This window comes from Cucumis melo, chromosome 1 (genome assembly GCF_025177605.1).
Source record: "Cucumis melo cultivar AY chromosome 1, USDA_Cmelo_AY_1.0, whole genome shotgun sequence".
Classification (NCBI taxonomy): domain Eukaryota; kingdom Viridiplantae; phylum Streptophyta; class Magnoliopsida; order Cucurbitales; family Cucurbitaceae; genus Cucumis; species Cucumis melo.
The window spans coordinates 3134118-3151037 of NC_066857.1; the positions used below are offsets into that span (position 1 = coordinate 3134118).

Below are 16920 nucleotides of genomic sequence, written 5' to 3' on the forward strand. Positions count from 1 at the left end.
TAGACAGCTAAAATTATTAAACAACCAAATATATATTAATGGTGAGTAATTTTGGGAATTAATTTGTTAGGAAAATTTCAGAATATTTGTTGTGTACACACAACACAAGTATTCATGCTAAAAATTGCATATAGCTTTTGAATTTTTTTAGTTTCCAAAGTTGAAAAAATGAAATTAAAAGAAAAGAAAAGAAAAGAAAGATGGATATATAATTTGAAAGAACATGGTACCACATGATCTCCATAGCACCATGATCGATGGGGAACTGAGCCCTTCTTCTTCAAAGGGTATTAAAAAATATGAAGAACTGACAAAGGGTATTAATGTCACTTTATGAAACAGTTTGGTGGTTTGGTATTAAGTGAGAGGTTAGTTAGTCAGTCTTCCCCCTCTTCCTTCTTCTGTCTCTCACTTCTCTTCTTCCTCAACTTCCTCTAGCTTAGAGAGAACAAGAACAAGAAGAATTCTTTTTTATTTGGGAGTTGAAGAAGATAGGAGCAACCCAAATTCAATTCAATAAAACCCCACTTTTTGTTTTTGTTTTTTTTTTTCTTTTTTGAATCTTGTGATTCAAATCTTGTTCTACACCTAATTTTCTCAAAATTTCAACTGTTTTATTTCCTTTCTCCACCTGGGTCTACTTGATTCTATGCTTATGGTTTTTTTGTTGAGATAAACTTGTTACCGGGCAGCTTAAGTTAGAATCTGGGCAGAAGATGTCCTGGAAAATTAAGCCTGAACAATCTTCAAGAAGCGTCATTTCGCAGAAATGGGCAGTTTTTCTTTGCCTCGGCAGCTTCTGTTTGGGGATGTTCTTCACAAACAGGTTCGTATCAGTAAGAAAAATTTGATGGGGGGTGTGTGTTCAATTAGCTTTGATCGATGGGTTGAAATGGTTTCTCTTGGATTCCTAGGTTTTAGGTTCCAATTTGGGTGTTCTCTTTTTGGGTTTTGTATTTATTTGGGGAAACATTGCCCATTTTTCGTTTATTAAATGCAGCCGACAGTATTAATGTTTTTGGTTTTGTGTATTTTCGTTTGTTGATTAAAGTTGTATATTCTGAAAAATTGATCACCGGCAGTTATAGCCCTATTAACACGATTTTTGTTTTTTTTTCCATTTCGTTCCACCATCGAGTTGTTTTCGTTTTTCTCCTCCTTCTGATTGGGTGAAGAACTGTTTCTTTTCACCATTTCCTCAATGAATCAAGATTTAGACAAAACCTTGGGTTGTTTATGGATTTATGAATTTGATTTCGTTGTTCTCATGAGTATTCTTATAACATCCACCGTCAATTATGGGAAAAAAGGAGGTCTGTTTCGAGAAGCTTAAGAATCAGCTCTGTCGGGAAGATCGTTCCAATGTTTTTTTTTTTTCTTAAAAAGAAGAGATAAACTGAAGATCATATTCAAATTGCTTGCAGGATGTGGAATGTTCCAGAACCTAAAGGAATCACTCGAACAACGCCATTTGAAGCCGAAAAGTTAAAGTTAGTTTCAGAAGGCTGTGGTCCGAAATCGGTAAGCATCTTCAAAGCTGTTTTCGTTACTTGTCGAAAAGGATACATGTTCAAGAAAGTAATTACATTGCTACTTTTATTTTTGTTTTTTTCTGTTAATTTTTTGATCTGTTTATATTTTCTAGTTGGATGAGAAGGAAGTAAAGCGCGTGTCGAAAGATATTTTCGGGGAAGTCTCTAAGACTCACAATGCTATACAGTGAGTAAAAGCTGAAATTGTTACACTGCTTAACTGAACATGATTTGAACGTATTACATGAAGAATTCAAACTGCGAGTTTACTTTGATGTTGTTCGATGCAGAACATTAGATAAGACAATTTCAAATTTGGAGATGGAATTGGCTGCTGCAAAAGCAGCTCAGGAGTCTATACAGAGCGGTTCGCCTTCATCGGATGATCTAAAGAATACCCAATCATCTGGGAAAAGAAGATACTTAATGGTTGTAGGGATCAATACTGCTTTTAGTAGTAGAAAAAGACGAGATTCAGTTCGTGCGACGTGGATGCCTCAAGGTATGTAGCTTGTGATTGTTATTCTTCTTTGTTCCGTCATTTCTTCTTGTTTACATTATCTGCTGATGAGAGTAATTGAAAACTTGAAAAACAGGGGAAAAGAGAAAGAAACTAGAGGAGGAGAAGGGGATTATAATTCGATTTGTCATCGGCCATAGGTACATGTTCTTTTGTCATTTGATAATAATAACTGTTAACAACAAGATCTGCAGACTTTCTTGTGATAATATGTCGTAGAATCATTTGGCCTTTACCAACAAGATTTTAAATGAGCTTCTTCTTGATGTTCAGTGCCACATCTGGAGGTATCCTTGACAGAGCTATTGAAGCAGAGGACAGAAAGCATGGAGATTTCCTTAGACTGGTAGTGATTTGTTTTCTGAATACATAATTTTCCGATCTATCGCTGGTGATGGATTCTTAAGATGCTTCAACTTCTCAAAAGTATTCAATACGATCTTCAACCGTTTCTTGTTCTCTAACAGGACCATGTTGAAGGGTACCTTGAATTGTCTGCCAAGACGAAGATTTATTTTGCTACAGCAGTTGCATTGTGGGATGCAGATTTCTACATCAAAGTTGACGATGATGTTCATGTAAATATAGGTAAGCAGAGTCGATCACTGAAACGTTATTAAGATAGTGAATCACGAATCTATGCTAGTTACTTCCTTTTTGTTCAGAATTGATGTCTGATTTTTGTACTTGAGATAGATATCTATACATACTTGATAAGCTCAAGTCTTACATTAAATTCGTGTCCTTCCATTTGGTCGCAGCCACACTAGGAGAAACGCTAGTTAGACATCGATCAAAACCACGGGTTTACATTGGATGCATGAAATCTGGTCCTGTCCTGTCACAAAAGTAAGGCTACTTTACCATCATCCCTCGGTGAATATTGAAAAATGGGAAACCTCTGATTTCTTACCCAAACTATCATTGCAGGGGAGTTCGATACCACGAACCTGAACACTGGAAGTTTGGTGAGTTCGGTAACAAGTACTTCCGCCATGCAACAGGCCAGTTGTACGCCATTTCGAAGGATTTAGCAACCTACATATCAATAAACCAGTAAGATTCTGTCTGTTCTTTAAATCCAAAACTACAAATTTCATTTGCATTTCCAAATTGTACAAAGGTCTTGATAATTGCTGAATTCTCAGGCATGTCCTGCACAAGTATGCCAATGAAGATGTTTCCTTAGGATCTTGGTTTATTGGACTTGATGTGGAGCACATCGACGATCGGAGACTTTGCTGTGGAACTCCCCCCGGTAAATTAACAATTTCTGAACATTCTCTTCTGCCATCGTCCGATAATAGATACAAGTTGTCTTTCACACATAGGCAAATCTCTGAAAAGTTGGCCATTATTGAAACGAGTCTGTTTTGTTAAGCAACGAGAAGATAGATAAAACCTTTAATAGAAGTTGTTCAAATGCAGATTGTGAATGGAAGGCACAAGCAGGCAACATTTGCGTCGCTTCATTCGATTGGAGCTGCAGCGGGATTTGTAGGTCTGCTGAGAGAATTAAAGAAGTCCATCGTCGATGCGGAGAAGGCGAGAACACATTGTGGAGTGCTACCTTCTAAAACAGAGTGCTTGCATCATTTCCTTCCGAACTCGAGAAGGCCTACGATCATTCGGTTTTTGTATCAGCATAGAATTTGTATTGTATTATCATAGTACAGAGAGAGAGAAAAAAAAAAGCAAAAAAAGCAAAAAAAAAAAGACAAAAGAAGAACAGAGAGATAGAGATTGGGTGTGGAAGGCAACCTCCATCCATATTAGGCATTGGAGAGTTATAGCCAAAGAGAAGAAGGGCATCAACACCACCATTCTTTGTGGCTTTTAGATGTCACTGTCAGAGTTTTATGGTATTCAAGCCCCAAAATAAAATACAATTCCAAGTAGATTTTCAGGCTTTCCAAAGTTTTTCCCCTTTCTCATATTTTAATAAAACTTTAATGAATGCTTAGTTGGGGAACTCTTCTACATTATTGTTTGTCATTATCAATTATGTAAAACAATTGTTTCCTATGATAATAATCAATGAATAACCCAATTTCAACATAGCTCCATAAGACCTTCACTATCACTTCAAAAGTCAATACTTTGATTTTTCTTCTCGCAATTTGTTCCACTAATAAAAGAAATCGATCATCCATGTGATTCACTTTTATGTTTGCAAGAGCATTGATGATTTTAATTTTAAATTTTTTTATTTTTGAAGTCCTAACCTATGAGTTTGATGAGATGAACTTAAGATAAATCACAAAACAGAAATTATAATGCCCAAAAAAAGGAAAAAAAAAAAGAAGAAAAAACTATGATGATTAATATTAATGATGATATTAAGGGGACAATTAACGAGATGTACGGAACGGATATTTCGTAGTGCATTTCTCTTAATACCCGAAATAAATTAGTTGAGTAATTACCGACTAATAATGACCATAGCTATCTATTTATTCGTTTGCTAATTTTTTCCTCACCCTTTGCTACTAATTAAAGAAAAAAAAAACAGATTACAATTGATATCACAAATTATTTTTATGGCTATTTTTAAATATGGCAAAATGAAACAAAAATATCTATAAAATATAGTAAAATTTTAGATATATCTTTATAAATATTTTGTCAATTCTAATTGTTCCCTTCGTTTTTATTCTTTGGTACAAATTAGAAAATGTTTAGATAATAATAAATAAAAAAATTTTAATAACTAAACTAAAACAGAAAAAGTTTAGCTTAATAATGAATTACATAACTAACGATTATTTTTTATCAAATCAATCTAAATCCTTCATAGATGAAAAGGAAAAGTCAACTTATTTGTCTTAAGGAAAAAAAAAAGGTTTATACTATGAAGAGTTGGATTAATTTAAATCCTAAAATCAGTTTAGATTATTTTTACCAATTGAGAGCTATTTTCAATTGATTCTATTTAAAATTAGCTTAAATTAATTTAAACAAAAGATTATTCTTAATAAAAGAAATCCCACTGAAATATTTAGAAAATGTATGTTGTAGTGAAAAATAATTGAAGGCTTTAAGATGAAATTTTAGGGCTTTCCAACAATATATATATATATATATATATATATATATATATATATATATATATATATATATATATATATATATATATATATATATATATATATATATATATATATATATATATATGCATATAATTATGCAAAATTAATATTTTGAAAGTTGCCTTTTTTAACCCCATCTTTGAAAATTTAGGATGTAAAAAATTTACTAAGACCTAAAGTGAAAATTGTTAAGTCTATACTCAGATTGAATCAATAATAATGAATGAGTTTAATCAACAAAATATATTTGTACAAAACTTAATCTTTCACATACATATATTGTATTCCAGAGAGGAGATTTAGGAAAGGGAAAGGTGATATGAGGTTTAAAAACGACGTACCTTAAAAGAGAATATAGACATGCAATAAAGGAAGAGAGGAAGGTCGTTGACACGTGATATTGGCACGGCTCAATCAAAAAGCAAAACCCAACGCTTATTTTGAGTATTACCTTTTTATTGAACCGCACCAATATCCCGTTAAAATCAAAACCCTAAAAGAATACCAATCTACAAACAAGTTCCCAAAAGCAATAATGCAACAACAGAAAATCCACAAATGCTAACATGACGTAACCAAACAAATAAATTAGTCAGTACTCCTTCTATACTCGTGCTTGTTGTACTAAAAAAAATTGAAGACTTCCGAGAATCGAATGGATTCCAAAAGAAGTAAAAAGAAGACAGAAAAGAGAAGACGAAAAAGGGAGGGATTGAGATTTTGAGAGGGAGGAAGGAGAGTGTTTATAATATAAAGGGGTTTTAGGAAATTGAATAAAAGGGAAAGAGGGAATATGGAAAAGAAAAAGAAGAAGGCATTAAAGGAGCATAACAACCAAGTTGCATGGGAGGTTGGGTAAATTTAAGTCCTACAAGAAACAACAAATCCTCAAAAGAAAATTAAAATTAAATGAAAAAAATCTCACGGATTCATATCTACAATTTTTAATGCTGCATTTAAAGATGATGGGTAGGGTGAGATATATATACATACATATATATATATATATAGAGAGAGAGAGAGAACTTAGGGTTTTTTTTTTTCTTCTTCGGGTGAATTTAGGGTTAGATTTCGTGTTTAGGGTTTAAGGTATTTTCGATATTAGAAAATTTGAGGGCACCCTATTTTAACCGTTGTTTCATTAATATATGTCTGAATTAATGAAATAACAACTAAAAAGATTATTGTATCTTGAAATTCAAATGTATGTTCCTTTTCTTTTTTGTCAAAACTATATTATATATATGTTTGAATAATAAATTTTAAATTTTAGTCATTAGTGTTTGTCGAGTAACAATTTCGTCTTATAAACATATCTCCATATCCTAGTTTCTATGTTTTATGTTTATATGTTTAAGAATTTTTTCAAAATTAAAGTCAAATTAAAAAAAAAAGGTAATTTAAAAATTGTTGATGAAATTTGACTAAGAATTCAAATGTTTAGATAGGAAATAAAAAAGCAAGAAACCAACACAATTTTTAAAAAGAAAAATCAAACCTCGGTTGATTTTATTTTTATCTCACACCTTATTTAGAAGAGAAAAAAAAAATCCATCGTTTGTTTTTGTTGAATTTTTAAAGAAAGCATCATTTGGTCATGGAAAAAGAGGCCAAGAGAACAAATTTCTGAAGAGGGCATATGACAGAAATTAAAAAGGAAGAAATGGGATAAACAATGTCTCCTTTTCTAAAAAAACACACATCTCTTCCTATAAAATTATTGACTGAGATGCCTACAAATAAATTGACTCATTATTTATTTCTTTTCTTTATTATTATTATTGCTTTGAAAGTGATTGAAATTCAAAATTAATATTGAATAAGTGCACATAATGTGCTCTATAAATCAGACCCATTTGAATATAAGTTATAACTCAACTACTTATTATAACATATATCACTAACATTGAGATTTCAAAAATTTGTAATCCCTAAATTTCAGTATTTAGATAACCATTTCATTTCTTCTTTTTTTTTTTTTTGGTTTTTAAACGTTAATTCTATTTTCTCTTAAATACAAATTGTTCAATTTTTTTGGTCAAATTTAAGACACAATTTTTTATATATATACTTTTAAAATTTAAATTAGAAGTAGAAATAGTGTCTATATTTAAGGAAAAAAAAACAAAAAAACAAAGTAGTTTTGTATGGATTGGTGGAAAGAATGAGCATTGTGGAGTCCATTGGGTCGAGCCCATTAAGCAATATAATAAGGCCCAACCATTATCGGGCCACATTTTGATACGAATGAATTCTGCCATTTGCAATTCGAAGAAAGATTTGGAAATTTGAATTTTTTTTTTTTTTTGAGAAAAGAATCCATTAGGCAAAACTAAGAACAAACAACTTCCTCTAGATCATAGCAGAGGAGATCCAAGAGGGAATGTTCGCCCCCAAAAACAACCACCAAATTCTTTTCAAGATGAGGAAGAAGAAGAAGCACGAGAGTTAAAAAAAGACGAACAAACCAACGAGTACAATGTTCTAGCCGTCGAGTTGATGAAAACTTAGGAATTAAATCAATTAGTAGGACACATAACCGATGTATAAATCTCATCCTATAAAAGTATGAATTCGTATTCTTTTTTCTAAACTCTCATTTCCATTCATTCTCATTTTTTCTTACGTGATAGCTCCAACTTTTCATTAATTATGTACATTCTTATTATCTCTCTCATCAATACATGAGAATTTTTTTCTTATTTTTACTAATATATGTTTAAAGGTTTTTTTTTCTTTTCAATAAATGATGGTTTCGTGTTTAAAATGGTGGGGGTAAGTAGAAATGGGATTGAGGCAATAAATGAGGCGAAAAAAAGAAGAAAGTTGAAAATGAGAAGTGGAGCTAAGGAGACACAAGGTTAGTGCATGAGTAAACAATGGCTTGAAATTGGGTGGCATGACCAACACTTAACCAATTCTACATGCATTCTTTGTTTTATCCCCTCCCTTACATAAATGCCCCATTTTAAAACATATGGGCAAATTAAATCCATGCTTCAATGCCCATCATATATTCCCACCTCAATTTATATATACGTGTATCTCTCAATATATTTCTTTAAAAAAAGCTTTGAATTGCTTAAAATGATTATCTTGTTTCGACTTTCATAGTCGCTTTTCTTTGTGTATATGTAAATTATGTATCTCATTTCTAGTGGACGAGACAATTGCTAGAATGGTTGGAATAAAGGGTTGTATGAACCATTGAGAGTATAAACATGACATTTATTAAACTCTATTGAATACTATATAGTCATTCTTCAAAACATCTGCAAATATTTGGTTTATAGAAATTCATCTTGTTGGCTCTACCCTACCCTAACTATGTTTTTAAAATTTTTCTTTTTAGAATAATTTGAATTTTGGATCATTTCTTGATTTTTGTGTCTCATCTAATTATTTTTAGAATTATTATCACATACGGAGAAAATCAAATCCAAAGAGATGAATTCATTAGTTTAAATTCTTGCATAAAAATATACATAAAAATAACTTTGAGATTCCATATATTTTGAGTTTCGTAAAATTTCAAGCATAATTAACGCCAAAATTCAATATATTTGAGTGGAATTTCAAGTAGACATCAAGATTCTATGTATATAACTCAAATCTTACTCAATTATTTGTAAAATTTGATCTTTTTCAAATTTTAAAAATATCAATGCAATTTTGGAAAAACTCATTCGAAAAAAAAAAAAAACATATAATCGTGATAACATAAATTATACTAAATATTTTAAAAAATTACTTAAAAAATTTATCTAATATTTGAAAAAAATATAAAATTTGATATAAGATTCGTAAAGATTACGTATATAAATCTTGGTGTTTTAATAGGTGAGATGTACAGAGAAGACCCAAAACAACGTTAGAAAAAACAATTTTTTAGCTAAATCTCAACCGTCGATCTAAAAGAATATATTTGAACTAGTTTTTGGAAAAGAGATTAAAAAAATATATTTTTGAATAAAATCCCACCCCATGCGTAGAACCAAACAAGTATTTTGGTCATTGAATGAAATTATTCTCCAAAAAGCTAATGCATGGGTGCTCATTGACCATTCACACCCATCCAAAAACACTTCTCATCCTTTTCTCCAATTTGGTTTTTATTTTCGTGGCCTTTAGTGAAAAATGGTACTCAACTTCAATTAATATAAACCAATCCATATTCTCAATAATGCTTATTTACATGGTATTGAATTTCTAAAAGACAATTTGATATATATTCTCTTTCATAAAGGTCTGAGATTCAATATTCATCTTCATATATTTTTTACTTGAAAAAAAATTGCATTAATCAAATAAGTCAACAGTTACACATATCCATATATTCAATCTCACCATTTTCATTATATTGTTAAGAACCATTAAACATAAAAATAAGTTAAAAGTACAACTTATATGAATATAATATAAATAATAGAAACTTCAACTTGTTTGTTTGTAAAACATAAAAGGGTTGTTCGATAATCTAAACTATTATTGTTTAAAATAAAATATTCGTTATTAATATATATAATTATTGGCCAACAAGAACTTAAGTCAACTAAATAATGTATGTACTTGAACGTAAAAGGTCCCAAATTGTTTTAATTTGTTTTGTTTTTATAGTTATTTTAAATTTTATAACATCGACAAATTTATTGATATTTTTGTTTACTTTTCATAAAATTGAGATCTTGATACTTTGAACATTACGTTTATATATACATGTCTACATACAAACGTATATACATCTATCTACATGTATATACATACGTATACAAATACATACATACATAAACACATACATACATACCCACGCACATATATATTTTGGTGTAGGTATCTTGCCAAGGTCTTTCTTTAATCCTCTCCTTTTGGTATGAACATGTTGGTACATCTTACTTTCAAGAGTACTCACACTGGTATGGTGTACCTAGTGCACTTCGACGATCGAAATGTTTAGTTAATTTGAGTAACCATATATATCATTACTTATCGCCCTTTGAGACTAGTGTTATGGGGTTTTTGCAAAATGGAGCAAGCTCGGTTGGTTTACTTAAGACTTAATAACTTGTATTTCTTTTTAAGATGCACAGACTCATACAATCTTCAAAATGTCTTTTAGCTTGAATCTTGCATTGGACAACCCTCAATGCATTCTCATCTTTTTATGTAAAGAGAGAAATTAAGAAAAAAAAAACAAACAAATAGAATCACCACACAAAAAAAAATCTCCAAATTTTTATATGAGGGGAAAAAAGAGTCTACATATAAAATGAAACATTTGTTTGATTTCTCCGACATCAAAATTTGGAATAATGGATGACAAAAAAGAAAAAAAAAACTTAATTTATAAATTATTAGAATTTAGATTTAGTTTATGTAAAGGATGATAAATTTGAAACATCATTTAGATGGGAAATTCTCACTCCAAATTCAGTAAATAAACATTATCTAAAAAGTTGTTAATTTATCATATTTTTATGTATATGATAAGGATTGGTTATAAATGTGGTAAAAGTAAAGAAGTTATACAACAAACCAAGTCTCACATTGTTTGTAAATTGATACATCTAAGAGCTAAACTACTACACATATAAACTCTATATACACAACAACATGCATTACAAGTTTATTTTTTTTTTTTCTCTTTTTTTCCTTTTTTCTTTTTGTGGATATGTATAAACTACCTAATGCACACACAACACCTTCAAACCAACCACATTTCGTAAAACCCAAATGAAAAAAGATTGACAACCCAATCAAACCAACACAAATTCTTCTCAACCCTTTGAACCTCACACTCAAAGTTCGTAGCTTTTTTTTGTTCCATTCTTGTCTTGTTGAAGGAATAATTGGCCGATTTCAATAGAAAGCTCATCCGTTAACGAATGCTAGGCATGTTGTTCCAACACGACGACCCAAGGCTCCATTCGAGCACCGGCGACGACGCAACCGCGGATGGCGAAGCCACATTCTGCTGTTGCTCATCTCCTCCCGGGTTGCCATTCGATTCACACAACGACGGCCCGTTTTGCATGTTCATGGTGAGATCATCGTCGCTGCTACCGGGGTACCACTCCGGTACCGGCATTCCCGATTGGAAGTTGTTGAGTAGGCTCATTAAGTCATCGTCATCCATTGAATCCATCTCCTCTAATGGTTCCATTCTTGGTCTCTTTCCTGTATTCAAACAATATTATATAGAATAACTTTTTTTTTTTTTTTTAAATTTTCTTTCCCTTTAATTTGTGTTTGAAAGTGAAAATGAAGTAAATGCCAAATTTGCACAAGGATTGAGAAACTCACGAGATGATGAATGGGAGGAGCTGAACTCATCGGAATGATGTTCAGCGGCGGTGGCTGCCTCTCCGACACTGCTTCCTAAAACTGATTCTACATATAAATTAGCATCTTCTTCCTCTGTAGATCCTTGGTCCATCCGCTGTTTCATTTCCCCGGCAGAGGAGCTTTCTTCTTTCGATTGTTTCTCATTACGAGACCGAGCTTCAGCCTCCAACAGTACAACGTCAAGCAATCCGCTATTGGCCGCTGCCATAATCCCCTCGCCGCCGCTGGTCCCGGAGGAGGCGGGAGTGTTGGAGTGCGGCGGCGTTTGGATTGAAGGAAGCTCTGTTTCCAACCCCGGAATCAGGTTATGGTACGGAGCTCCAAGAATCATCGAATTCAAACCTGAGTTAGAGTTACAAACATAATTTCCATAACTCAATTGAAAAGCGGCTTGCGGTGGAGACGAGAAGGATTGATTCATCTGTTGCCCAATTTGTGGAAATGGAGAAACAGGGGAAAGAGGCAGTGCAAATCCACCACCATTGTTGTTGTCGGGAAAAAACTTAAACTGACTTGTGGGTGTTGAGAAAAACGACGACCCATCATTGAAATTCTTCTGGTAATTGTTCATAGTTGAAGAAAAGTTGAAAATGGAGACAGAATTTTGATTGCTGAAATCAGGTTTATGCCGAATGACAGAGAAATTAGTAGCAACCCCAGCAGCAGAGGTAGAATTATGGTGGTGATGATGGTGGTGGTTCCGTAGATGAAACGCCGTGGCTTCCTGTTGAATTTCAAGAGGGTAAAGCGGCAAACCGGCTCTTTGTCGACGTTTCATTCGGGTATTCCAATAATTCTTAATTTCGTTGTCAGTTCTTCCGGGTAACTGAAACACAAAAACTGGGTGTGTCAAAGATGACGAAATTGTATTCTCGAGAATTAATGAGGGAATTGAGAGTCAAAAGTAGAAGACAAAAAAACCAAACTCCAAATTCCAATTAAAAAGTTGACGACATAAAAGAATCACAAACCAAACAAAAACAGAGAGGTGACAATGAAAGAAAGAAAGGATGAAAATAAAACCTGAGCAGCCATTCGAGCCCATTTATTGCCAAGTTTAGCGTGAAGTTCAATGATGATCCGTTCTTCTTCTTGAGAAAAAGAGCCTTTTTTAAGATTAGGCCTTAAATGGTTAGCCCAACGTAACCTACAACTTTTCCCACACCGAGCCAATCCCGTGTGTTTTTGAACCGCATTCCAATTCCCTTCACCATGTTTCTTCACATAATCAATCAAAATCCCATCTTCCGCCGACGTCCACGGCCCTTTCTTTAGAGCTCTACCTCCCTTCTCTCCCCCGCCCCCGCCGCCGCCACCACCTCCACCACCTCCATGATTTTGATGATCCCCTTCGCTTTTCCCTTTCTCCCCTTTGCTCTCAACCATTCTTCTCTTCCCCCCCTCCCAATTAATTTACTTCCTTTTTTTTTTTTTTCTCTTTTTCTTCAACCAGCCCACAAATTTCCTTCGTGGACCGTAATTACAAAAGTTGGTTATAATTAGATTTTCAACAAGAGATTCTTTTAATTTATCTCCACCACCCAAAAAAAAAAAAAAAAAAAAAAAAAACCCCTTTACTTCTAAAACTCTAATTCCCTTCAAGAAAACAAGAAAATTTTGAACCTTTTATTTAGAGAGAGAGAGAGAGAGAGAGAGAGAGAGAGAGAGAAACTTGATTAAGAGAAAAGGAAAAAGAAAACGAAGAGAAAAGAGAGAGTGTAAGAAAAGAAGAGAAATGAAGAGTGGATTTTATTTAGAGGGGAGGAGCTGCCATTTCGCTCCGATTTGCATGCTAAATGCTACGTCCCTCCACGCGTTTTCCCTTTCCATTTTTGCCCTTTCCCCTTTCCACTTCACTCCCTTCTCTTTTCTCTTCCTCTTCAAACCCTTTCTTGGTATTTCACTACTTTTCTTTTACAATAAACCTTTTTCTAGTTGTAAAAATATCACAACGGTCATTCGGATAAATAACACATAACATAACCAAAAGAATTTCACTGTAAAAACCCTCATTTACTTTTGACATTATTATCCTCACAATTCGTTGTTTTTAACCATTTAATACTATATAATGTAATCTTTTGTGTAATAATTCCCGTTTTAGAATACTACGAGTTGTTCAATTTTTGTTGTAAATAATTTCTTACATAAAACATATCAACCAAAAATTCCTCTTCTCTTCATTTATTAACTTAAATTCATTTGATTTTAAATTAATCTGTTTCCAAGTTGTGGGTTTGTTTGATTTTCTTTTCTTTATTTTAAAAAAAAAAATAGTAAAGTTTTGGTGTTGCATGCAAACTTTTCTATTTTAGAGATAGGTTGATTTTTCTTTTTTTAATATAAAAATTTATGAAGAATAGTAAGTCCGAAGGTGATTGTCACTTTGATGATTAGTCGACATACAAAGCCAAAAGAGCATATTTCAAACTCTTTTTCTATGTATCTAACGGTCATCCATAAAATATGAGATGAATTTTGTAACGCTTGTTTCTTTCTGGATTCTATTACAGGAATATTGTATTTCTTTCGTAATTAATATTTTTCCTATGCTTTTTTTTTCTTCCCTTTCTTTCAGTAGCAGGTGTAAATGTCTTTCCTTTTCCCTCTGTATTGATTTTTGACTGTATTTATTGATCAACATTTGTAATATATTTCAAGTAATATATATTTTCTTAGACACATTTCCTTGTTGGTTTTTTGCTTTGATTTTCCGGATGTATATATGAATTATTTGGGAACACGTATTGTGTATACAAAATAATTTCATCACTCTCTCGCATTCGATCGTGCATGTGCATGCATGTATATATATACACATATATACACACACACATGTAGAAATATTAGTGTGTCTATGGAGAAAATATATGGTAATTTATAATGAAAAAACAAATACATTTAACATAGAAAAAAAAGTCAACCTTTGCAACTAGTTTATTATAGTCATTTTATTAGCCTTTGTTTTAAAAAACAATAATAAAGAAATTTACTCTAATTTTGCCAACTTAATTAAACATATAGCTTCCCCAAGTCTCAATTGGTTAAGTCTTTATACATAGCATCAACCAAAATTTCGAATCTCTACTCTCATATACGCACAAAATAATAAGAGATCTATATATAGGCACCTGCATATATGAAAATATAAGTCAACAAATAGAAAAATTTAAAAATATTTTGCATGCCTATTTAGTAATTTTACAGTATTTGTTTTAATAACCTTGGGGTATATGTTTGTTAATGATATATTGAAGTGTTTTTGTTTGTTTTTTTTTTTATTAAAAAAATCAAAATTTCTATAACAATATATGATATAGGATAAGACTTGGAATTTGATAAATTAGTGTTTGGATATAAATTTCAAACTAAAGAGAAGAAATGAGATAAATTGCAGCATCTTATATATTAGGAGTTGGTTAGGAGTGACATCAATTATATTCTTGGGAAGTCATCAATTATATCAAATTCCAAAATAGTTTCAAAGATGATCATTTTCTTTGAATTTTATCCATAATCAAGTTTACTAAACACTAAAATTAGTTAAACTTATTCTCAAATGCATATGAAGTGTTATTCACTTGTTGATAGCACTTAAGTTTAAGTAATTGAAGTTGTTTATGTATTTTAAGTATTTATTGAATTGATTATTATTTTATAGATTTCAAGGAGCATAGAAGTAAAATCGAGTGTTAGGGAGAAATGACTTCTCTTGTTTGATAGGGATAGTGATGGGACACGCGCTACACGCGATTATAAAAACATCAACGTTTGGTAATTAGGTCATATATTTTGATTCAGATGACTATTTTGGACAAACGACTACTTGTGTTTCTTCGTTATTTCATCCTCTATCCATTCACAAAATTGGTTTTTAGGTTTCCTTTCATCTCATCTATGCAATCAAGTGTCTATCTTTTTTCCACCACTATGAAATGGTAAAATCTATGTCCTTTCTAGTTTAAGGAATTTTGGAGGGACCATTGTATTTTCTTTTTAGGAACCATATGGATTTTACTCTTGATTTATTGATTAAAAATTACATATTCTTGTTATTGATTGACAACCAACACTTGATTGTGCAATTCAATATTTTACATAATTAAGGTGCAATACGTGACATATATAATTAGTTATATGTTAATCTCCAAGAAGCAATGGTATAAATTTACGTGTGATTATTTGTGGTCGACAACAAAAAAAACATTGTTCTATTGGCCTATGAAGAATTGTACTAAATTTCTAATTAGGTTTTTTCGATTAGAAATTTACCCTAACGTAATTCTTAAAACTCACATTTAGTCTTGCACCTCAATTTCATACATATTCTAATGGAAAATCACACCAAACCCCTCATTTATCGTTTTAACTAAACTATTAACTTTGAAAAACTAATTTTCATGCTTGTCATCAGATCAACCTTGTCTTGTCACTTGTAATATTTTGTAATATAGGTAACATTAATCGATAATAATATAAGTTTAATCATCTGATTGATCTTTTACAAGCAATAGTAAAAAGCCTACATACCACTCATTCATGTTAAGTCTACCACTCGTTAGCATATCATTAAAAATATAGTAGATAAATAGAGTTTATTTTTCTAGGGATATAATTGTTTCCCTACTCTTTTGTTATTGGATTGTGTGTTGCTCATTTCTTGTCTTAACTATCATAATTGTTAATACTTCATATTAGAACAAAGGGTATACATGAGTAATTAATACATCGTTGTATTTTTCTTTCAACAATGGTTTAATTGGCTATTAGTTTCACGTCTATCCATTGTTCATACCTATGAATTGATGAGTGATAGATATGAATCACTAATAAACATAAAAATGTGGTCTATATATAATATATATATTTGTGATATACTAATTAACATACTCGAATAAGAATGAAATTACGTAAAAATATCTATGGATTTGAGAAATTTTTTTAGGAATAAAATATACCATATTTGCAACTTAATTATCCTATTACTATATTAGAAAATATGGGAATTTCCCTAACATATAATAGATTTATTTTTATTTTTGGCAATTCGGTGGATGATAAGAGGGCCGAAATTGAAAATGGGCCGAGAGAGAAGGTTTGGTTTTCAATTAGTCCGTGGCCCAAAGTACAAGTTATGACCCAGTAAGTGAGCACAATCCAGCCCAATTGTTGCCTACTATGTTGCAATTTTAGTCTCATATTAATTAAATAATTAAGTATACGGTAATATTTTTTAAAAAAATTATAAATATAGCCAAATATGTTAAAATTTATCAATGATAAGAGTCTATCTCTGATAGATTATCTAGCAAATATTGGTTTATCACTGATAAACTATAATAGTCTATCAGCGATAGAAGTCTATCACGAATAAACTTTACTATATTTGCAATTTTCTAAAAATATTGTTACATACTTAATAATTATTATAAAACTT

The 16920-nt window shown here is 31.5% G+C and overlaps 2 protein-coding genes and 1 non-coding gene across 3 annotated transcripts; 1 reads left to right on the forward strand and 2 right to left on the reverse strand.

The window, feature by feature from the left end:
* Positions 1 to 247: 247 nt before the first annotated feature.
* LOC103495600 (probable beta-1,3-galactosyltransferase 2) lies at positions 248 to 3950 on the forward strand. Its single transcript, XM_008457221.3, has 11 exons — positions 248 to 826; positions 1425 to 1521; positions 1646 to 1719; positions 1823 to 2034; positions 2129 to 2192; positions 2326 to 2398; positions 2520 to 2640; positions 2814 to 2901; positions 2983 to 3108; positions 3201 to 3310; positions 3481 to 3950. Exons 1-11 carry the CDS (start codon positions 717 to 719, stop codon positions 3627 to 3629), a joined length of 1224 nt encoding a protein of 407 aa, XP_008455443.1. The 5' UTR covers positions 248 to 716; the 3' UTR covers positions 3630 to 3950.
* Positions 3951 to 5525: 1575 nt separating this feature from the next.
* MIR171B (microRNA MIR171b) lies at positions 5526 to 5624 on the reverse strand. Its single transcript, NR_120740.1, has one exon. It is a non-coding gene; the product is annotated as a microRNA MIR171b (primary transcript).
* A 4930-nt stretch (positions 5625 to 10554) lies between these two features.
* Positions 10555 to 13034, reverse strand: LOC103495698 (transcription factor MYB101). Its single transcript, XM_008457325.3, has 3 exons — positions 12507 to 13034; positions 11442 to 12309; positions 10555 to 11315 (listed from the first exon to the last, which is right to left on the reverse strand). Exons 1-3 carry the CDS (start codon positions 12867 to 12869, stop codon positions 11017 to 11019), a joined length of 1530 nt encoding a protein of 509 aa, XP_008455547.1. The 5' UTR covers positions 12870 to 13034; the 3' UTR covers positions 10555 to 11016.
* Positions 13035 to 16920: the final 3886 nt, after the last annotated feature.